This window comes from Ictalurus punctatus, chromosome 20 (assembly GCF_001660625.3).
Source record: "Ictalurus punctatus breed USDA103 chromosome 20, Coco_2.0, whole genome shotgun sequence".
NCBI lineage: Eukaryota > Metazoa > Chordata > Actinopteri > Siluriformes > Ictaluridae > Ictalurus > Ictalurus punctatus.
The window spans coordinates 22,750,227-22,774,226 of NC_030435.2; the positions used below are offsets into that span (position 1 = coordinate 22,750,227).

Genomic DNA, 24,000 nt, shown 5'->3' on the forward strand with positions numbered 1-24,000 from the left:
CGTCCTTAAAGATTATTTTAAGGTGAGATGAGCTTTCTAAAACGGGCTCTGGTGTCCCTGCAGGACGGGCAACTTCTTCACGTGATTCAGCACCTCGGACAGCAACTTTCATTACCCAGCATGCACTTCTTCCAGCACGCCGCATCTTTGTCCCTCAAACCATGTCCGAAACTGCACCTTGTCTGTGTAATGAACAGCGTGCGGACATCCTACATCCTACACTCACCTTCCAGCAGCAAGGCCAGTTCTATTGTCTTCACTAGACTGTGCGTTGAAGACATTTTGGGTTTGAGGTCAAAAGATGGATACGAGACGACAGATGAGAATTTCAGCTTTTCATTTCCTCAGGTTTACATCTAGACGTCTTAAACAACTTCAAACACGGAAACTGATGTAACTAAAGTAAACGAAAGTAAAATAGCACATAATATTTAATATTTGGATGCATATCCCTTCCGTACAGTAACGGCATCAAGACTGCGAGCCGCTCGCATCGCCAGACTGTTGCATTGTTCTTCTGTGTTGCTTTTCCAGGCTTTTACTGCAGCTTCTTTCAGTTGTTGTTCCTCCCTTCTGTCTCCTCTTCAGGAGGTGAAATGCTGCACAGTTGGGTTAAGATCTGGCGATTGACTTGGCCAGTCTAAAACTTTCCACTTTTTCCGCCCATGATGAAGTTCCTCCCGATTAGATCGGATGCGTGTCTCTGTATCTCCGTACTTCTATTTTCATTCTGTCGCTACCATCATGAGTTCCATCATCAGTAAAGATTAGCCTGTTCCAGAAGCAGCCACGCAAGCCCAAGCCATGACACTACCTCCAGCATGTTTCATCCACCCTTTCTTTCTCCACACTTTGGTCTTTCCATCACTTTGGAAGAGGTTCATCTTGGTTCCAGAACTTTTTCATCTTGTGGTACGGGTTATGGATCGTGATACCTTCACCCCTGCCCTGTGGAGGTTGTTGGTGAGGTCACCGTCACTGTTGTTTTTGGGGTTTTCTTCACAGCTCTCGGTGTTTCTGTCGAACTGTTGTTGTTTTCCTCGGCCGACCCGCTCTGTGTCTGTTGCTCAGTACACCAGTGGTTTCTTTCTTTTTCAGGACATTCCAAATTGTTGTATTGGCTATGCCCGATGCTTGTGCACTGGCTCTGGTAGCTTTCCCTTCCTTTCTCTGCTTCAAAATGGCTTGCTTTTCTCCCATAGACAGCTCTCTGGTCTTCATGTCGGTTTATCCTTTTTAACAGTCTTTATAGGTGAAACCTAGGGCATAGTAGACATAGCAGACATTCAGGGGCACACCTGGGCAGCAAGAAACACCTATGAGTCACATGCTCCAATATTGTTTGAAAAATGGGGTGGATTCAAACAAAAGGGGCCGTGTTCGAAGTTGTTTAATACGTCTAGATGTAAATATAAGGAAATGAAAGCTGAAATTCTGTCATCTCAAATTCATGCTTTCCACTCACCTTTCTTACTCTCATAACATTCATATTTCATATAATACATATAAAATCGCCACTGACCTGGTGCTGTCTATGCCGATAGATGTGAACTAGCCCAATAGGTAACATATGTGCTTGTTGAACACCCCGTCCCGTATTTAGTCCCTCCTTTGCTGTTATAATAAGCTCCAGTCTTCTAGGAAGGCTTTCCATTAGATTTTGGAGCGTGGCTGTGTGGATTTGTGTTAGTTCAGCTACAAGAGCATTAAGTGAGGTTGAGGTCAGGCGCTGATGCTGTGTGAGGAGGTCTGGGGTGCAGTCGGTGTTCCAGTTCATCCCAGTGGGGTTCAGGTCAGGGCTTGGTGCCCGACACACTACAGTTCTTTCACTCCAACCTTCACACGTGTCTTCATGGAGCTCACTTTGTGCACAGGTTTGGGCCTCCAATGGTGTGCTTCCAACTTTGTGACAAGAACCTCATATGGGTGTGATGGTCAGATGTCCACATACTTTCGCCATACAGTGTATCTAAAATACAGTGTTGTAAACAAAATTGTCACCGCTGGTCTCTTTACTTATTTATTTATTTTTGATATGTGTATTTTTATCACTTAATCTGGACTCTTTGTGTATTTTTTTTTAAAAATCTAACCTGTGTGTATTTTCCCTAAAAGGTACTAAACTGTATCTTTTCTCGACACTGTCGTGGTACCACCAAGCATACACATTTTACACCTTTAGTACATATCTTTCACCTAGAAATGTCCATGCAGCGTAAAGCTTTACTCAAAAACCCAATTATGGCCCATTTATGCACCTTAAATCCTTTTTTAAAGCTAATCTATCCCCATGTTAGGTGAAAGATACACGTTAAAGGTACACGAATGAAGGATGCCGCCCCAGCAGTAAAGAAGATGCACTTTAGCACCCTTTTTGTTCAAAGAGTGTTGCTAATATTAATTCCTAATGAATGATTTTGCACTTGTATAAATAATAAATGATTATTATCTATATCAGGTCTGCGATTAGCAAAATACGCCGACAATTTGATTCCAGTCCTCGTAGTTGTTGTATAATAAACCTTAAAATCTCAGCACGTAATTTCATGTGGAAAATAAAACTCAAAACATACAGTATACTGGAGCAGAAGGGGTTAAAAACCACACGCCGTGAAGATAAATGGCAGGGCATGTAAAGGTCACACGTAGACGATTTTCCAGTAGAAATTTCTGCGCCCCTGTTGAAGCTAGCCTTGCGCTGCTTCCGTTTACTCCTCGGGTTCGTCGGGTTTGCTGTGCCCCTGCCGAGCTACACGTCTTTTTTTTTGTTTATCCGTTGTTGTTTATTTAAAGCAGAGAACTTAATGTACTTCATTGGGAAACCGGTTCGCTTCACTGCAGCTCCACACAAAACGAGATTCAGTGCAGTTTAGACACCAGACACCTCCGTTCGTGAGACGGTGTCCGTGCTTTGTGATCATAAGTGTCCACTGATGAACGTTCTAAAGGGACAGATGTTTTATCGGTCATGTCGGTAACACTTTTCCACGAAGGCTGTGTGACCTTGGAATACGGCATGTCCACCATTTTTCTCGATCCACCAAATCCTATGAATAGAACTTTTTAGGATCTGTTCGTCCTTATCAGATACAGTGGTGCTTGAAAGTTTCGGAACCCCTTAGAATTTTCTAGATTTCTGCATAAATATAACCTAAAACAACGTCAGAATTCATCAAAGTAGATCAAGAGAACCCAATTGAACAAATGAGACAAAAAATATTATACTCGGTCATTTATTTATTGAGGGAAATGATCCAGTATTACATATCTGTGAGTGCAAAAGTATGTGAACCTTTGCTTTTAGTATGTGGTGCGAGCCGCTCGTGCAGTAATAACTGCAGATAAACGTTTGCGGTAACTGTCGATCGGTCCTGCACATCGGCGTGGAGGAGTTTTATCCCGTTCCTCAGTACAGAACAGCTTCGACTCTGGGATGTTGGTGGGTTTCCTCACATGAACTGCTCGCTTCAGCTTCCACAACATTTCTATTGGATTAAGGTCAGGACTTTGACGCGGCCGTTCCAGAACATTCACTTTATTCTTCTTTAAGCGTTCTCGTCTAGAACGACTCGTGCGCTTAGGATCATTGTCTTCCTGCATGACCCACTTTCTCTTGAGGTTCAGATCACGGACAGATGTCCTGACATTTTCCTTTAAAGTTCGCTGGTATAATTCAGAATTCATTGCTCCATCAATAACGGCGAATCGTCCTAGCCCAGATGCAGCAGAACAGTCCCGAACCATGACACTACCACCACCATGTTTCACAGAAGGAATAAGGTTCTTATACTGAAACGCGGTGTTTTCCTTTCTCCAAACATAACGCTTCTCATTATTCAGGTACGTTCTCTAACAAACTCTGGGTTCTTCCAGGAACAGGTGTGTGTGTACATCACGATCACATGACGCTTTAATTGGTCAACTATTCAACTAATCATGTGACTTCTGATGCCAACTAGTTGCACCAGAACCAATTTATGGGTTTCACAGTCACAGGGGTGAATACTTATGCAATCATTACTGTTATGTTTTTTATTCGTAGGTAACTTCACATGCGATATTGTTTTTTTTTTTGCCCCAACTTCAAAATTATGGGTTATTCCGTGTAGCTTCATGACATACAATCCCAGTTAATTCCATCTCCACATTGTAACGCAACAAACTGCGGTAACGTTCAAGACTACAGAAAATAACCCCCACGGTACTAACTGTATCATTTCTTATTGACCCCCGAGCGTACACATATCGTACCTTTAACGTGTATCTCTTTACATAGCTGCATATATCGTACCTTTAAACATTTACTCTAAAAAGTACTCATGGTCCATTTTATTTTTTTAAACATACACAATATCCACATTTTCAGGCGAACGATACACAAAGCTACAAAAGTTACGGGTCCTACCGGAGAAACAATGAAAGGTACCTTTGCAGGGTTCATGATTATGATAACACGATATAGTAATAATTATAGTCATTATTAAATATGATATTGCGCTAACGTGTGACATTGTAACGTGTGAGATAATAGGCAATTATTGTGACAATCACGGGTCATGCGGCATAATGAGTTTGCTTTGCCACATCATCGCGTAGCTCAGTGTGCCTCCGCTGAGGTGGTGTGTGGACGGCAGATGCTGTCATTGCTCGTGTTGTGTGTTTGCACTGCAGTGCACGCTACACTACGCTACACTGAGAAAGAAAAAAAAAAGAGCAGTGTGACTATAAAAAGGAACAAACATTATCCAGGACAATCCGTGCAGCGTTCCAATAACAGAACCGTATTAGAAGGCACTACAAAAGTCCAGTGCGCAGTATAGTATTTACATAGCCAGTATTATTCACTACACACCTACGGTACATATGCTCTGCGTTCAGACCGTTTTGTTTTTTTTATTTTTAGCCCTGATCCGAAGAAGTGCTGATGAAACATTTTACACCTCACCTCACCCTTCAGTAATAGACGTGGCGTTTTGATTGAACGAGTACCCGAGACTAATTTGGGTTTTAAAACCAGGACAAGAGAGACGAGAGTTTTCAGGAGGCGCTACGCGTGGATCTCGCTCATATAATGAGATATTGCTTCTCATCTGAATCTATGCCTTGGGACTTTTCAGAATAATCATGCTATATATAAAGTTGTTTGAAATTTTTCAATAGAGTCTGTCTGCAGATTGCATATAAAGAGTGTCCTTGAGTTCATAAGTGATGTGTGGATACTCTATAAATAGGAAGGAGAAAGACAGGCATTTTCCACATTTCCTTAGCCAGCTAGCTAGCATGAGCTAACCTGACAGGATTTCTGGGGGGATTTTTAAAGATATATTCATGTTTTTGCGGCTATACAAAAGTCACATACAGAAATATTTCTAATCTTCATCACTAAGACTAGCTGGCTAGTTACCATAAGCTAACTAGATAGTATTTCTGATAGTAATTTTAGGTCATATTTGTAAATGTTCATGCTAAGGTTGACTATCTAACTAACATGAGCTAACATGACTACGGTTTCTAAGACAATTTTAAGTTACATTCATGATTTTGACTCTGATACTAGTTTAGCAATATGAGCTAACAACAGCATGTCCGAGAGGATTTCTAAGTCATATACAAGCAACATCTCTGACATTCATCACTAAAACTAGCTAGCTTGACAGGATTTGTGAGAGGAATGTTTAAATTATATTCATAATTTAGCTGTTAGTACTAGTCTAGCAACATCAGCTAACAAGAAAAGTTTTGAGAGGAAGTCATACATAAATATTTCCTCACTAAGACAAGCAGGCTAGTTAACATAAGCTATCTGGAGTGAATTTCTGAGACTAATTTTCGGTCATATTCATAAACAACCCTGATATTGACTGCTAAACATAATGAGCTAGCTGACATGAGCTAACGTGACAGGGTTTCTGAGAGGACTGAAAGTAGAAACATTCAAAATGATCAGTGTTAATGCAATCTATCGCGTTAAAACCAGCTAATTCGCCAAGATGAATGAAGCTAGACAGCTAACTTAGCTAACATAAGCTAACCTGCCAGGAGTGCTGAGAGGATTTTAAAACCATGTTCAAATGTTAATAATTAACATTGTGCAACTAGCTGACAAGGTAATTTGATAGCATCCCTCCTCCATTTACATCCATAATCACTGCTACCAGTAGCACTCTTCTTCATTATTGCTGAGAGGAATTTAAAACTTATGCTAGCCAGCTAGCTAAAATTCCTAATTCATCAGCATGTCTGAGAGGATCTTCAGGACATAGCCAAAAATGTTTTTCATTGCTAATGCTATGCAGCTATCAGCTAACATAACAGGGTAATTTTTTTTCACTCACATGCTATGTAAGAAACTAGCTAACATGAGCTAATCTGACAGGATTTCCCAGTGGATTGATAATAACGACAATAATTTTCACTGTTAAGGCTATGAAACTAACTAATACAAGCTTATGGGACAGGATATCTCAGAGGATCTTTAAGTAATTTTAGTAAAATGGTACTGATTTTCACTTATATGCTATAAAAACTAACGGGACATATGGAACTAATTAACCTGAGCTACTTTGACAGGGTTTCTGAGAGGATTTTTTAAAAAGTAATTTCCATAAATATCCATAATCTACACTGCAAACTCCAGCCAGTTTGCTAACATAAGGTAACCTGAGAGAATATCTGAGTATATCCTCTGTTTGTAGTCATAGAACTACTTCTGAGCACCGAAAAATGCTTGATAGGTTTTGTCTTCAATTATATGTCTTGTATATGGGCTCAAAGACACGCCTACTAGTACTACTAGTACACCTTCAGTGTTTATACCGTCAGTATTTTAGCAGAAAGCTAAATTAAATCAAGGGTTGGTAGAGCTGAGAGGAATGACAATATCATATTATAACACTAAAATACTATGTATATATATATTTACACAATATAGGCTGTATAACAATATTTAAGGTAGTAGTCTGATGAGAACTTGTATTTAACATCCACCAAAACAATTGAGTTACTACAATTAAAAAGGAGAATTTAAACAGAGCAAAAATAATAGTTTAATGTCCAATCAGCTATCCATTATGGTCGGAGTCGAGTCAGTCGGTGTTATAAGAAATACCGATGAGATCTGCAAGATTTCCCACAGTATTGATGTTGTATCAGGTAACCCCATGACACTTTTGATGAAATGCATAAAATGAAGTCATGCCGTCCTGTGCTGTGGTTTATCGGTCTCTGGCGCATTGTGTGTTTATGCAGTGAATCTCTGTGGTGCACAAAGTGCTAGCACAGCTTCCTGTCCGCATTACTCGGTGTAATCTCATCACTAAAAATGTCTGAGATGCAGGTCTCAGGTTCCCAGCACTGGTCCTGGAGAACCCCCTGTTCTGTACAGTTGAGAGTTCTCCACGCTCCCAACACACCTGATCCAATTAATCAACTAATGAACAGTTGAAGCGGGTGTGGTAAAGGAGGGAGAATGTTAAAATGTGCAGGACAAGGGGTTCTCCGGGACCAGGGCTGAAGTCTAGGTAACTATGTTGTATATTATATTAAATGAAAGTAGGGAAAGAAAGATTTGGCACACTTTAGCACAGTGCAGTGCTTTGTCTTGTATATGTCATTGCTCTCTCTCTCTCTCTCTCTCTCTCTCTCTCTCTCTCTCTCTCTCTGTCTCTCTCTCTCTCTCTCTCTCTGTCTCTATCTCTCTGTCTGTCTCTCTCTCGCTCTACATACAGTTGTGCCCAAAAGTTTATATACCCCTTGTAGAATCTGCAAAATCTTAATACTTTTAACAAAGTAAGATTGATCATAAAAGTCCCATGTTGTTGTTTATGTAGTCCTGTCCTGAAGAAGCTATTTTACATAACATATGTTTACATACAGTCCACAAGACAAGATAATAGCTGAATTTATAAAACTTACCCCGTTCAAAAGTTTACACATCCTTGATTCTTAATACTGTGTGTCGTTACTTGGATGATCCACGACTGTTTTTTTTGTTTGTTTGTTTTTTTAATGTTTTGTGATAGTTGATCACGAGTCCCTTGTTTGTCCTGAGGAGTTAAACTGCCCACTGTTCTTCAGAAAAATCCTCCAGGTCCTGCACATTCTTTACTTTTCCAGCATCTTCTGCATATTTGAGCCCTTTCCTTTCCAGTAGCGGCTATATGATGTTTAGATCCATCTTTTCACACCGAGGACGACCGAGGGACTCGTACACAACTATTACAAAAGGTGCGAACGTTCACCGATGCTCAAGAAGGTGACACGATACATTAAGTGCCAAGGGGGTGTAAACTTTTGAACAGGATGATCAGTGTAAATTGTTATTATTTTGTCTTCTGGGAGACATGTTATTAGGGAGACCTTAATTAGCTTCTGAAGGGCAGTACTATATGGAAAAAAAATAAGATCTTTAAACAAAATAATAATTTACACAGATCATCCTGTTCAAAAGTTTACACCCCCATGGCTGTTAATGTATCGTGTTGCCTTCTTAAACATCAATGAATGTTTGCACCTTATGTAATAGTCATGTACGAGTCCCTCAGTCGTCCTTGGTGTGAAAAGATGGATCTCAACATCATATAGTCACTGTTGGAAAGGAAAGTGCTCAAATATGGAGAAGATGCCGGAAAAGTAAAGAATGTGCAGGACCTGGTCGTGGATCCTCCTGGAGGACTTTTCTGAAGAACAACGGGCAGTTTAACTTTTGTACAGGGCAATTTTTTATAAATTCAGCTATTATCTTGTCTTGTGGACTATATGTAAACATCTGTTATGTGAAGTAGCTTCTTCAGGACAGAACTAAATAAACAACAACATGGGATTTTTATGATCAATCTTATTTTGTTATAAATATTAAGAGTTTGCAGATTCTGCAAGGGGTATGTAAACATTTGGGCACAACTCTATATCATGTATATTGCATATTGTATTTGTTTACTGGATCATTATTAGTAGTATTATTATTGACTTTAAATACTGTGCAAATTATAAATAAACCTGGCTTGAGTGGACAGAGAAGACATACAGTGCTGTATTGTGATCTGAACACTAGGTGGCAGCAGATCCTAAAAAATGCAGCATGCTGGTGTCATAAACACTTCAGTTTCAGAAGACATGGCAGTATCTAGCTGTATAATAAACACATAATATATTGTCAAAAAAATACTATGCATGCTGGTTTAAAGTGCCCAGAATTTCGTGCAGTATTTGTACCCCTTACTGGATAAAACCAGTATTCGTTTTTGAAAGCTATCCGAAGATGTTTCGTCTGGTCTACTTATATCTGATTCTATTAACGAGATTATTTGTTCATTATTTGTTCATTATTTATTAATGATTGAAGACCATCCATTTGATGCATTTCTGATGACGATTAGCATTCGCTCATCTTATCCTGGCCTGGGTGGCGGTGGAACTGGAGTCTATCCCGGGAACGCTGGGTGTGAGACGGGAATACACCCTGGGCAAGACGCCAATATATCTTAGGACACCGTACACATATTCACACTTTCATTCACAACTAGACGCAACATAGAGTAGCCAGTTTGCCTACACACGAAAACTTATTATTGGATATGACCTGAAGACATGAAGCAGTTTGCCAACTAGCTAATCGTTTTTAAAGATACCGGACAGCCTAAAACCATGATTAAAATATCAGGCAAATGTTGTGTTTGGCTAATTTAATATTTGTGCATGACGGGTTCAGGGAGCCATTTTGTCATTCTCGTGCCCTCATTGCCACGGCCTGAATCTTCAAATATGTCACTAAAGCAATTTAAATAAAAATCAGTCAACATTAATACAGATGGGAATATTATGTAAATGTGCAGTGTGCCATATGGCACAGCACTTCTGTCTCTTATTATAGTCCATTTCAGTCACTTTAAATTTATCATTTGTTTTTCTTATTTAATCGTCTCAAGGGAATTAACTCTAGTGCACGGACTGAGCAGAATCTTAAAAATGGTCTCCAGCTAAAAGAGGTTTTGCTGCATTGTTCAAAACAACAACAACAGCAACAACAACAGTGTCATGTAAACTGGGTTGAGACTTATGCATTCGCAGTCAAAGCTTCTATTTAAAGAGACAGGCAGACGAATCTAACACGTGAAGGGCAAAAACAGGCGTTCAGCAGCGTTCATTGTGGTTTTTTTTGTCTAAAAAGTGTCTCTTACCGCTTAATACGCCGCTTTCTTTAGTGACATACAAACATTTTTTCTGTAACATTTAATTGTGTGCTGGAAAACTAACGTCTGGGAATCTAAAATGAATTTTTTTGTACTGATTCGATAATGTCCTAGACATGAAATAAAGAATCTGTAACAAAATTTGTACTAAAAAAAAATAGGGTGCATAAAATTTCGCACGGTACTGTATTATTATTATTATTATTATTATTATCATTTTTTTTTTTTTATGTGTACCAGTTTAAATACCCATTGTGTTGCCCGGTGCACCAGTAGTGTCACTGAACCCCACTGCTTATTCTTGGCAGAAAATGAACTCCACCAGCTTCATTCTGTCTCATGCATAAGCATTTCTTCTAATTTAATCCACAAACAATGATTTATTCATGTGCGATACGCAACTGCCTTTGATGAGGGAAAATTTCATCTCGCAGGCTTTCTCGATCATAAACGGAACGTTCTGCCGGCAGTAGTGGAGGGAATGAAGACGGATCTCGCTTCAGGACACGGCGCTGTACCGTACCTCTTGTCAGATTGGGTTTCGTTTACGTCACACGAAGGCCGTGGTGATGGAAACTGAAAGGGACGTGAAAAGCATCTGAGAAAGCAGGGGACAGGACAAAGATTCCCGCATTAAACGTGACGGGTGCTTCCTGCCAAAACCGTGTGAATGTTTAATGCGGCTCCGGCACGTGGAGCTGAGCCGCTCGTCACGTGCGGGCCACGTGATCCACCCACATCGTGTCAGCAATCCCACATAAGCTTCGAGATTCTCCGTACGAAGACACAAAACCCTCTTTTATCGACTCCCCTCTTTTTCAGAGGTCCCATGATGCAGTGCGCTTTGATCAACTGAGTTTTATGGATTTACATAGTCCCTATATTCTGGAGTGTTATTCTGATGGTGTTTTACTAATATTGCTCCATGAAGATGAATAAAACACTGTTAATCACTGTAGGGGAAAATAATCAACAACAGTGTGTTGTGATCGAGCAGATCACCATTTAACAATAAGTACCAAAGCGTTTTATTCCTCCTGTAACCACAAAAAAACAAACAAACCCAAGGATTACGTTTTTATCCTTTTATAGTTACGTTTAACGTTGTGGAACGTACGTGGAACAAGTTACTTCCTGTTCTCACTTACATTCATGCAGCTATAAACTCCCCGGTCCTGACGATGCCGGAACACTTAAAATGACAGCGTTACCTCTGACTGGTCCAAAGCGCTGACACTGGAGACTCCTTCCATAAACGTTAAATAAACCTATCAATAACGACACTTTTTTTCCCTTTTCTTTTCAATTTGGGTATGCGGCGTGTCATGTGAGTGGTTACCATGGAAACGTATCGAAACGAAGCATCGATATAAACCCGTGGTATTGAATACTAATACTTTTTTTTTTTTTTTTAATATAACAAAAATATGTTACACTTTTATGACGGCTTATATCGTTATCATAATATTAGTGCGTTGTTTTTTATTTTATTTATTTTATTATTTTTAAATGACGTTGCCTCTGTCCAGAGAGGAACCAGGACACCCTTTAAGAGTTAGAGCTTGTCGTTTCATTGTTTTGTCTCGGAAGGAATTTCTTTACAAGCTTCTCATTATGCGGCTGTTGTTCTCTGCCGGATACGAATGTGCATCTCATAATTAAACAGAAACTGAAACAAAACCCTGCCTAGGCAGCGTCCTCATGAATAAACTCTTCGGAAGCGTTTACATTAACAGTGCTGCGCGTTCACCATCTTGGTATATTGTATAATTGATTACGAGCATTTGAAGGACATGGGGGCTTACTGGCTGGCACGTCTGCCTCGCACCTCCGGGGTTGGGCATTCGAATTGTATGTTCTCCCTGTGCTTCGGGGGTTTCCTCCGGGTACTCCGGTTTCATCCCCCAGTCCGTTGTTGGCTGGTTGGCGTTTCCGAACTGTCAGTAGTGTGTGAATGTGTGTGCAGTTGTGCCCTGTGATGGGTTACCGCCCTGTCCAGCATGTCCCCCGTCCCCTGGTTGTCCCTGGAGTCCCCTGGGATAGGCTCCAGGCTCCCCGGTGACCCGGATAAGTGTCATGGATGGATGGATGGATGGATGGATGATTATAAGCATGTTAAACATGACTTCATCACCGGCATGTTATGATTTAAATCAATCAAAACAGGTTAAAATGGCTGTGAGTAGAGTTTGGCATGGACTTCTGTCCAATTTGTTCAGTTCCAGACACCCCATGCATACGAGCGGCAGCACTGAGCTTTATTCAGAAATAAATATCACCTGTACATTTCAGGGCACAGCACTTGTCTCTCGGGTAGTGTCCTTAGGTGGACCTTACTCTATATCCCGAGGAAACCAAGCGTAGCCCGTAACTCATTAAAAGGTACATAATTGGACCGAAGGGATTGGATCAGTGCTGTACCTTTACATCATTTGTACCTTAGGGACGTTGAGGCTGGTTCATGTTTAGTCAGAACGTTCTCAGGGAACCTCCCATGAATTGTGAACATCTGGAATGTTTTTTTTTTTTTCCCAGATCAGTACGATCACTCATTTGTGGGCTGTCAAACAAGACGGTAGTAGAGCAGCAGTGAGTCAGTGATAGGTTAAAGTGTATTTTTTTTCTTCTTCTTCTTCTTCTTCTTCTTCTCATGATGATCATATAGTCCCATCAATTCCCAATTCTTTCCCTGCAGCCCGGAACTGAGTGTACTCTTTTCCATTTCAAAGTCTTCCGAAACTGCCTCAAAATGCCTCATCCCTCTCTCGTGTGCTTTCTTTCCTTATCTTCTACAGAGACTGATGTTCAGTAATAAGGCTAACCCGAAGTCTTTTAGAACCCTGGGATTATTCCTTATTCAGAGTGGATAGCAGAGTCTGCACACATATCTACTTAAAGGTCTTAAAAACGTTTTTTTTTTTCTTCTTCTCGCTAGCTCACGTCCTCGGTCCGTCATTTTCCACTTTTTTTTCCTCCACATTGTGAGATATGGGATAAAAATGATAATAGGCAATTATTTTATTCCCTGTTTCACCTTCTCCGCCAACATTAAATAAGGGTGAGTACATGCGCTGGCCCCACCACCTCCATTACCGTCCGGACGTACAGTCTCATATTAATATGGCCTCAATCTTGGGGTGAAAACTTTTTGTCGTTTTCCTCTATCATCCTTGTTTGTTTTGGAATGCCCATGGATAAAGCCTGTCGAAATATGCCGTTTCACTTTTGAAAAACATCAAATAAGACGACAATTCCACAATTCATGACGTCACATGACCTTGCACTTACTACTAAACTTAAAATAATACTTTTTCGGCCAAGTTAAGGCTCTGCGCCTGCGGGCAAAAGGGTGTAAGTTCAGTTCTCAACACTGGAGGGAGTTGAAGGGACATTGCCACTGTCCTACAAAGACCAATAAAGGTTTTGTTCTGTGTAATGACATGATTCAGCAAATAGCGAACAGTTTTGAGGAATCTCCCAGCAGATCATTCATGACAGAAAACGTGTCACCTCTACGTTTTACCAAACACTCCATGTTTAGACACTTACGTTTGGTAGACTTCATAGTAATCGAGGAATCTGCTCAATCGATTCAGGGTCGACTCAATATTGCTGAATCGACTCACCAGTTTAGGGAACGAATCACTGCCCTGCTGGATGTGTGCTTTAGGAGGCAGGATGGATGGATGGATGGATGAATGAATGAATAAATGGATGGGTATATAACCAAGAACTATAGGCATTTTGTGGCCAAATTAAACACTTGTTTAGCCTGGTCTATTCTAATATTTATTATTTAATAACTTTTAGTATTAGTTTAAATATTTGTTCATTTTCTCATTTGTTATTATAGGTGATTTATTGCACGTGCTTCATCGTTTACTTTATTGTAAATATTTTGCTCTTTTGAAATTCTATTTATAAAAACACTTATTGGGATTTTGGACAAAAAGTGCTATGGTTGGATGAATAGATGGATAGATGTGTTGATGGATGGATGTATGGTTGGATGGATGGATGGATGGATGGATGTGTGGGTGGGTGTGGATGGATGAATGGATGTATGAGATGGATTGATGATTGAGTGAATAGTACTGCAAATGGATGAATTTGTAGATGGATGGATGGATATGGGTGTAGAAGTATGGTTAGGTGGATGGATGGATGGATGGATGGAAGGGTAGAGATGTTGAAGTATGGTTGGATGGATGTACAGTATGTATGGATAGGGGTGTTGAAATATGGTCTGATGGATGGATGCGTGAGTGAGTGAATGGATGTATTCGATGGATTGATGGTTGAGTGGATAGAATTGTTAATAGATGCATGGATGGATTTGTACATGGACAGATGGATGAGTGGATGGATGGAATGAGTGTGTCGGTAGATAGATGAAAGGATGGATGGATGGATGGATGGATGGATGACTGGAAGGGTACAGGTGTTGAAGTATGGTTAGATGTATGTATGTATGTACAGTATGTATGTATAGGGGTGTTGATGGATGGATGGATTTGTACATGGATAGATGGATGAGTGGATGGATGAATGATGGACAGAAGGAATGATGAGTGGGTGAGTGGGTGAGATGGATGGATGGATGAATGGCTGAGTTGATGGATGCACTGGGGTGTTGAAATATGGTCTGATGGATGGATAGACGGATGGATGGATGGATGGGTGGATGGCAGTACAGAATTATAGATGGATGGATGGATAGATGGATAAGTGTATCACACTGTTGTCATTTTTTACTGTTAACAAAGTGGGTCTGCTAGATTGATTGAAGGTGCTTTAATGCTGTGGGATTTACTAATCAGCTCAGAGAATTAATCACTACCATCAGATGCATAAGAAGGCTTGATGGATGGATAGATGGATGGATGGACAGAAGAACAACGCAGGGATGACTAACATTTTTTTACAGACAGTATAAGCAGAGTAAATGCATTCACTGTTGATGGAGGAATGAATAAGCATTCCTGCTCAATCAGCTAATCAACTCGGAGATTAAATTACTTCCCTACCGGATGCAGGTAGATTGATGGACGGATGGACGAATGACAGGATTGTGAGCTCTATCCTTATATCCAATGCTGGCCCCCACTATAGCGTGAATGTTCTCTCGCTCTTTTTAATAGGCCATGTCAGTTTGAAGAATGTATGCACTTTTGCTGTTGCATAATGGATTTCTGTTGTTAAATTGTCTCTTATGTCAATCATGGATTAGACTTCAGGGTAATTCATGAGACACTGTACATCACCATTACCCTCCGCCCTCCCCCCTCCCTTCTTATGCCCATCTACCTCTATTTATGTTTCTCTCATTCTCTCCGTCCTCCCTCTTTCTCTGTCTGCCCCCTCATCCAAATCTCGATCACGTATGATTGCGTAAGGGAGAGTGAGGAGCGTCGCACAACCGCTTGTCTGTCTGGGAAGAAGAGAAAGAGAGAGAAAGACTCAGGGGGAGAGAGAGAGAGAGAGAGAGAGAGAGAGAGAGAGAGAGAGAGAGAGAGTCTCAGAGTGACAGAGAGAGAGAGAAAGACTCAGAGTGAGAGAGAGAGAGAGAGAGAGAGAGAGAGAGAGAGAGGGGCAGAGCGCAGGCTCAGTGAAAGCTCTTACATCTCCACTGGTACTGTGCAGGAGAACCAGCTCTATCCGCTCTCGCACCTTGCTCATCTTCAGAAATTTTCTTGCCTGAGGAGGATAGGTGATGTTTCATACCCATCGCCTGTAAAGTGGGACCACCAGCTAAACCTGGTGAAGCGTTGTTCATCTGAGCCTGAGCTTTTGGAGGAGGTAGAAACACGTTTTTTTTTTGGGGTGGGTGGGGGGATATTTTGGAGCTTCGCTATATATCCACCTGGATCACCTGCACCTGGCGTGTGCCTTCCTTCTTTCTCTCTTTAAAATCTTTACAGCATTGCATTTTTTTTTTTTTTTTTTTTTTTTTTGGTTCTTCATATCCAAAAAAAACCAAACAAACAAACAAACAAAAAAAACCATTTGCAAATGTTTAACTGGAAAATTGCTCATGCACACTGCATGAGACTGGAGCATGCAGGTGTAGCTGTTTAAATTTTTTTTTTTTAAACAAACAAACAAAACAAACAAAAAACAACAATGACATCTGGTTAACATCGACGGCAGCAGCGATTTATTGTTATTTATTATTTATTTATTTTTTGCACCGGTATCGTGTTAAAAGCTGCATCCCGTGTACCGACTCGGAGTCAGGGTAGAGGAGCGAGAAAAGGTGGGTGACAGAGAAAGAGAGAGGGGGATAGAGAGAGAGACAGACACAGAGAGACACAATGGCCGCGATCGCGAGCTCCCTGATCCGCCAGAAGCGCCAGGCGCGCGAGTCAAACAGCGACCGGGTTTCGGCGTCCAAACGGCGCGCGAGCCCCAGCAAAGACCCGCGCTCCCTGTGCGAGCGCCATTTCCTCGGCGTCTTCGGTAAAGTGCGCTGCTGCAGCGGCAAGAAAAGACCCGTGCGCCGGCGACCAGGTCGGTCTTCGGTGTTAGCTATCTCTTTGATGTATTTGTGACCCGAAAGCAAAGAAGAAGAAAGGAGAAAAAAAGAAAAGAAAAGAAAAGAAAAAAAACCCCATCCACCTGTTTAGAACTCACGTGTTGCGTATTTCCATCACGATATCCACAAATGCACGTGCTGGTAAAAAAAAAAAAAAAAAGAAAGAAAAGAAAAAAAAAAAGAAAGTAACCTATATTGCATGCTTTATTAATGCAAAACTGTTCAAATGCATATGATAAGTTGATGTGTTTTTGATGCATAGATTTCTGTCTTATTGATGCTGCGATTTTAAATGATCACGTGTTCTAGAAATGCATAGTAATTAAATCATTGCAATAGGCTATAGTTATTGAATCATGATTGCTACAAGAATTTCATTTTTAAAAAAAAATCTTTTTAAATGTAGATGTATGTACGGATGCAATCTATATTTTTTTTCTTTAAATGCAATAATGCATTGTATGTTATGTCTTGATGCGATAGATCCTTATTGCTGGATCTCTGAGGCAGCTGTGCATGCATCACCTGCCCTCTTTGTGCTCTCTGTAATTCCCATGCAAAGCCACCACGTAAAGTTTGCACAGATGCTGTTTTAAATAGTGCAACAGTGCTATTTTGAAAATAGCCAGGCAGAGTGGCACCGCAGTGCACCAAGGCTCCCTTAGTTGAAACGTTTTAATGGTAAATGTTTATCACAGAGAGAGAGAGAGAGAGAGAGAGAGAGAGATTGAGAGTGCCTTACTGCAGTGTGGGGAGGGATTTTGCGATCAGTTGCATCAATGAGCATGGTCTCGCTGCCCACCGAGCCACGCCATCGTCCCTTTTTTTTCTTTGCACAGGAAAAAAAAACAAACCCCGGCACGATGTGTGTAAAGGTGGGGCAGAGAGAAGGGAGGAAGAAATATACGGCTTTTCTTCACCTCCCTCAAATATCAATTGCATGCATCTTATTGTGTACCATTAGCTGTGCAGAGAGAGAGAGAGAGAGAGAGAGAGAGACATAACTACCTCCACCTACCCAAAAGCTCAACACATTTCAGGTTGCATTTAAAAAAAAAAAAACAACAGCTGTTGCTGGAGAATCTGTGTGTAAAAAAATGCAATGTTGTTTTTCCTTCTCCCTGTAAGATGCACCCTCGAAACCTCCACAGGTGTCCCGTAAGGGCATCAGGCTAGGTCAGTACCTCAGCCTCCATCCGTGTGCTTTGTCTTTCTAGTCACCACTCCATTTTGAGCTCATGTCGATGTCGATTCCTTTTTTTTTATTATTATTATTATTATTATTATTATTATTGCGCTGGGGAGGGAAGGGGATAGCACTTGTATTATAACGGCAGACGCCTCGTGTCTAGTCGAGTGTTTTGTTTTTTTTTTCCTTATCTCGTCCCTCTCCCTGTCTGTACCCTCAGTTTCTTGCTCCTTGTTTGTCTGGTCACCTCTTCCACGTCTCCTCCTGAACCTTCCCCCCGCCCCTCCCATCACTTTAAATCTATCTATTTATTTATTTATTTAGGAAGTCGTCTGTTCCACCGTTTCATCCATCTTTTCTGTGTGCCACTTCGCCCCTGGTTCTCTTACGCCCCGTCCTGCATTTCCGTAACGTGGTTGTTGTTGTTTTTTTTTCCGTAAAGACTATATCGCCGTGAGGGCTTCCCATTGGGGAATGTGCCGTGTGCTGATGTTGTCATGTTTTCTGGTGACTTGACTAGTAGAGGTGATCGTTCGCCATTTCATGATCATAACACCATCTGTCACCGTGTTGTACCCAAAAATATAAGTGTGTGTTCATGCAATGGGGCTCTATTAAAACATTAGACATGATGCACAGTGCACGCATACTGAATCATGCCACAAAACACCCAAATCACGCATCCGGGATGAGGACAGATCGTTCGCACACACACACAAGTCGTGCACGAACACCCTAAAGACTGTCACTTTGTCCTCAGGTTAGGGTCATTTCCTCTGAGGTACCTTTTATTTACGGAATTCTAGTTTCATTGCCACTCCCGGTGGGCTCATCGAAGTGACCGATAGCCCTTTCCATCTGTCCGGCACGTCTCCGTCTCCATCAGATACATGGAGTCAGTGATGAATGGCTGAGCTGTTTCTTTTTTCTCCTCAAATTCCTCCGATCTTGACCATCCTCTAAGGCTATGGGACTTCTCCGCATGCCTCGCCAAGTCACTCCCATGGTACCTTTCACTCTCCACAAACCCACTTCCCAGCTCAACCATTTTAATCACACCTCCCTCCCGGTCATCTCCATCGGGAAACACCTGTCATTGCAGCAGGTGTTCTCCTAGTATCCTTAACGAATGACAAACAAGGCCCTGATAAGGGAATACCCCGGGAAATTCAATAATATACCACATAGTCACGGAAAGTCAACCCCGACACTCCAAACTCTCCCTTTCACATAAACCTAAAACGTCACGTGATGCATTTAGGGGTGGAGTCTGACGTTAAAACGTGGGTTTTGTGCTGGGGTGCGTCTCTTTTATTTTGTCACTCCAGAGCCGCAGCTGAAAGGGATTGTGACCCGGCTGTTCAGCCAGCAGGGCTTCTACCTGCAAATGCAGCCGGACGGGACCATCGATGGCAGCAAGGACGAGAACAGCGACTACAGTGAGTATAACTTTTCTCAGGTATCTATCGCACCTGGGTGCTTCAGTAGGAATTTCGAAACGATCCTGGATAATTTCCTACGATCGAGCGCATTACATACATTAAGCTGGGGTACCGTATAATGAGACCTCGTGATATAATGCATCGCTCGACACTAATAGTTTCACTCCCAAGCTATTAATCAAATATCGGATTTCGGCTTTCGTATCTAATATCACAACCGGCAGTCACTGGTGTAATCCCTCTAACGAGTGCAGAGATTTATAGTTTCGTGGTTTTAAAGTCACAGCTGCATACAATTGAGTGAATTGTGGGTTAATTAGAAGATAATTAATAGCGATGACATTAGGGAGTCGTTGAGCGCTTGGTTCTGATAGGACTGTTAGCCAGCTTGAACGTAAATCGTAATCGATGCGTTTTGAACTGAGATGAGTTGAAGACGGACTCAATGAAGGGGAAAAAAAGCACGATTCGCTCGACTCAATCTCGTATTGCCCGGGACCTGCGTTCTGAAAGATGAGTCATCCTTCCTCTGAGGACTCTCACCTCTAACCTAAGCGCTAACCTCAAAGAGGCAGATACAGACATGCACAAAATGGCCATTTCCTCACGGAAGCATTCCCTCGGCGAGTACCGTACGGCAGAAGTGGACGGAGGAACAAAAGAAGTGTCTTTTGGAATGCCATTTTGAAGAGAAATATGTTAGACGTGGTTCTTCTAACAAAGAACAGACTATTCGTCATAGCTGCCACAGAAGGAGAATGTGGATTCCCTCAGGAATGTAGCGACGGCACAACCTTTACACCGAGAACATTCGGACGATTGAGGATTCATCTCTGTCTCTGTCGTTATTTCAAAGCAGCGTTCTCTCCACGGGGATGAGGTCAGCAACAAATGAACACTACAGTACTTTTACAGAGTCACGCAAGCAATCTTTGCTGCTCTAACTGACTTTGGTGTAAAGTCGAGACACCGCATTGAATTTTTTCGAATATGGCCGGTTCCTTTCAGATAAGGTAGTTCATCTAAAAAGACCAGGATATGCATAGCATCAAAGCAATGGAAAAAAAACCACACACACACACACACACACACCATAAATTATGTTAAAACAATGCGGGGGGAAATGTGTTGAAGTAGTGGTGTGTTGGTGCAGGTTCTATATTTTTAATTATTTACCGAGTCAAATTGTTGAGGAAACAAAGACCAAGGATCGAGGACTCGAACTGTCAAGTTAAGATCTACGAAGCTTGTTCTGCAGAGAGACGGTGGTGGAATATCCTCGCTCTATTCTTCAGATCTCCTGAACCGTAAACCTTCACCTGTCAGAGAGCTGTGTAGCTCGGAGAGAAAAGTAAATAATTCATCCGGTAAAAACCCCAAAAATATCCCGACCCATTTGTACTATGAATAATTCTCAATACGAGGAGCTCGGCTGTGCTGTCGAACGCGCGAGAATCAATCGTAGACAAACTTTGGCATTCGCAACGGTGTCGATCGTCGAAACGGATAAAGCAGAGTTATAGATCGCTTCCACCTTGAAACGACTGACCTCTTGAACCCTTGATTGTGATGACGAGAAAAGTAATGAATTTTCAAAGGGCCTTTCTGTCGGAGCACTCAGCAGTTCAGGGGCAGCAGTGTGTCCTGCATACTCTATGTGCCCTTCTTGGCATTGCTGGCACTCTAAATGAAAATCAGATCTTGAAAGCAAATCGTTGTCTAAATGACGCCGGAAAACCAAACTCGTTCATTACGAGGTCAGACTATCTTTGGTCTGTTACAAACTGAGATTCGGGATCCGAGCGGGTGCACCGATTGGGTTGTTTGCATTGCCTGTTAGCATGAGATTAGACCTTGGCTAGTCTGATCCTGAAATCAAATGCAGAAACGAGCAAATCGGAGAGATTTAACCAATCAGTGTCACGCAGAGAGAAGATTCATAATAACGCCGGTCCTGAAACCATCACAAATTGAGCTTTGTTTATATAAATGGCGTCTATGATGACAAGAAACAAAGCAAGCGTCATAGAATCAACAAGGCAGAATGGAGGAATGGCAAGGCTACTGAGTAAAATGCACGAGTTTATATGCATGTGAATTAGGAAATAAACCATAAGTGAATGAGGTAGTAAATTAGCCTCGTTAGTACTCAGGAGGCGGTGACCACAGTTGGCGTTCAGAGTTGCTGTGACAGTTTTAGGGCTCCCGGGTGGTGCAACACGATATCTTTCACCTCGTCGCTTGGACACGGAGAGTTTGAATCCCGAAGAGATCACAGCCGTCTCTGACCAGGAGTCCAAGAAAGCAAAATAGCCTGAGCTGTCTGGGTGCGAAGGTTGGCGTCCTGTCTGTCCTGTCAATCAGAGCAACATTGGCATGTTCTGCTGCCCTGTGAAGCAGCATGAGCAGCAGGTGGAAAAGAGGTGTTAGCTGGCTTAATGCGTCTCAGAGGAATCAATGCTGGCCTTCACCCCTTCCCGACTGCTGTAGGACGATCAGGGAAAGTTAGCGAGCGGCTGAGTCACACCCTAGACATGCAATTGTGTACTGTCAACTTTCCTTCAACACAAATATACGACAGATCCACTGCTTTCTGAATTGACAGGCAACTGGATTGACAGGCAAGTAGAGACGCCTTCTTGTCCAGATTGGTTGGATGGTGGTCCACATCAATCTGTTTTCCTCATATTCAGATGCTGGGGATACCAGCATACAGACCCAGCAGATGTTTAATTGACAGCTGGCAGAAGTTGAATAGATTAGCCAAAAATTACAATTGTTTGTGTCTGATTTTAGAGTTCAGCCCAGGCAGAAAATTTAATAAAAATGAACTGTGGCTGTTACTAAATGCTCCACAATCTGCCATTGATGCCAGCAATTCAGTGACCTTGACTGCCCTGCTAATGGAACTGTAGAGGTTTGCGGTCATTAATCACAACTAATATAAGTTTCTCATGGTCCCCAGCCAAGTCTGCTTTGCTGATTGTGAGTCTGGACAGCATGGATAAGATCCAACTGGGAGGCAGGGTTTGAGGACGGATCGTCCCTTTGAAGAGGCTCGGCAGCTGCCACTAGTTCCTTTTTACTTCAGAGCTGTCTTACTAACAGATTTGTCAGAATAGATTACGGTTATCCCTTCCTGAATTGAGACGGTTCTGCCGGAATTATGTCTGACAGATCGTAGGCTTTGTGAAGGGTATAGGACTGGGATTGGATTGACGAAGTATTCTAAAAATCTAAAGCTGAGCTGACTTAAACCAGCTATATTGAGGAAGTTTTTTTTTTTAATATAGTAAAACATCATCCACGTAGTGAAATAAAGCTGAGATTTTATTGGAAGGTGTCCAAACCAAATTTGACAGCCGTAGATTGTGTTTCTCAGCACTAATTACAAAAACCTGAGATGTACAGTTTGGGAAATGAGTATTGGACGCGTCAACCTTTTTTTCAGTAAAGATATTTCTAATGAAGTTATTCACATGAAATTTTCACCAGACATCAGTATTGACTCGAGTAATCCGGAGATATAAAGAATTCACAACATTAAAGTCCATAAATAAAGTTGTGTGTAATAAAGTGGAAGGACACGGGAAAAAAGTGTTGAACACGATAAGAAAAAGCAGTTCTCCAAGGCAAGGTAAGGCAAGGAAGCAGCTGAAATCCGTAGTAAGTTAGTAAATTGATGGTCTATAAAAGGCTTTTTGTTACCAAGGTGTCACACAAGAAACATCTCATGATGAGTAAAAGCTAAGAGCTCTCCCAAGACCTTCTCAACCTTATTGTTGTGAAACATATTAATGGAATCGGATCGAAACGTATTTCAAAACTTCTGAATCTTCCAGTAAACATCACTGGGGACATTATCCGCAGGTGGAAGCGACATCACTCCGTCATCAACCGGCCACGCACGAAGCTCCTTGCAAGATTTCTGACCAGGGAGTCAGAAGAATAGTCAGAAGAGTAGCCCAAGAGCCAAGGACCACTCGGAAAGCGCTCCAGAAACACTTGGAGGCAGCAGGTGCCATCGTCACAGAGAAAACGATAGGCAATGCTCTCCACTGCTCACGCTCACCCCACAGACTGCATTACTAAAGAAAAGGCATGTCGAAGCTCGCTTAAAGTTTGCTACGACTCATTTGGACAAGCCTATGAAATACTGGGAGAGTGTAGTCCGGTCAGACGAGAGCAAAACTGAACTTTTCGGCTGTCATACTACACACCGTGTTTGGAGAAGAAATGGCACTGCACATCACCCTAAAAACACTACACCAACAGTGAAGTTTGGAGGTGAAGCATCATGGTGTGGGGCTGTTTTTCATCACATGGTACTGGCAGACTTCATATAATTGTTGGAACGATGAATGTAGCCCTTTACCGGGAGATTCTAGAGAAGAATCTGCTGCCATCCACCAGGATGATGAAGATGAGACGTGGGTGGACTTCCAGCAGGACGACGATCCAAACATACGGCAAAGGGGAAACTCAATCGGTGTCAGAGAAAAAAAAAATCAAGGTGTTAGAACGGTCCAGTCGATCACCTGACTCGAATCGAACTGAACAAGATTTAAAGACAGTACGTTTTTAAGAACGCAGCCCATTAATTTCTTCATACGGGAAGTGTTGTGAAGCGTCATTACAAACAAA

At 41.8% G+C, this 24,000-nt stretch overlaps 1 protein-coding gene across 3 annotated transcripts in view; it reads left to right on the plus strand.

Moving 5' to 3' along the window:
- Positions 1-24,000, plus strand: part of fgf12a (fibroblast growth factor 12a) — a 58,462-nt gene that overhangs the window by 14,670 nt on the left and 19,792 nt on the right. The window contains exons 1-3 of one of the 3 annotated variants that reach the window (XM_017496041.3): positions 16,179-16,700; positions 17,854-17,901; positions 19,243-19,353. In XM_017496041.3, coding sequence (XP_017351530.1) covers positions 16,505-16,700; positions 17,854-17,901; positions 19,243-19,353 — 355 coding nt within the window. In that variant the 5' untranslated portion in view covers positions 16,179-16,504. Of the gene's footprint in view, positions 1-16,178; positions 16,701-17,853; positions 17,902-19,242; positions 19,354-24,000 lie in introns of those variants that run through there. The other 2 variants (XM_017496042.3, XM_053673612.1) reach the window with 2 other exon arrangements.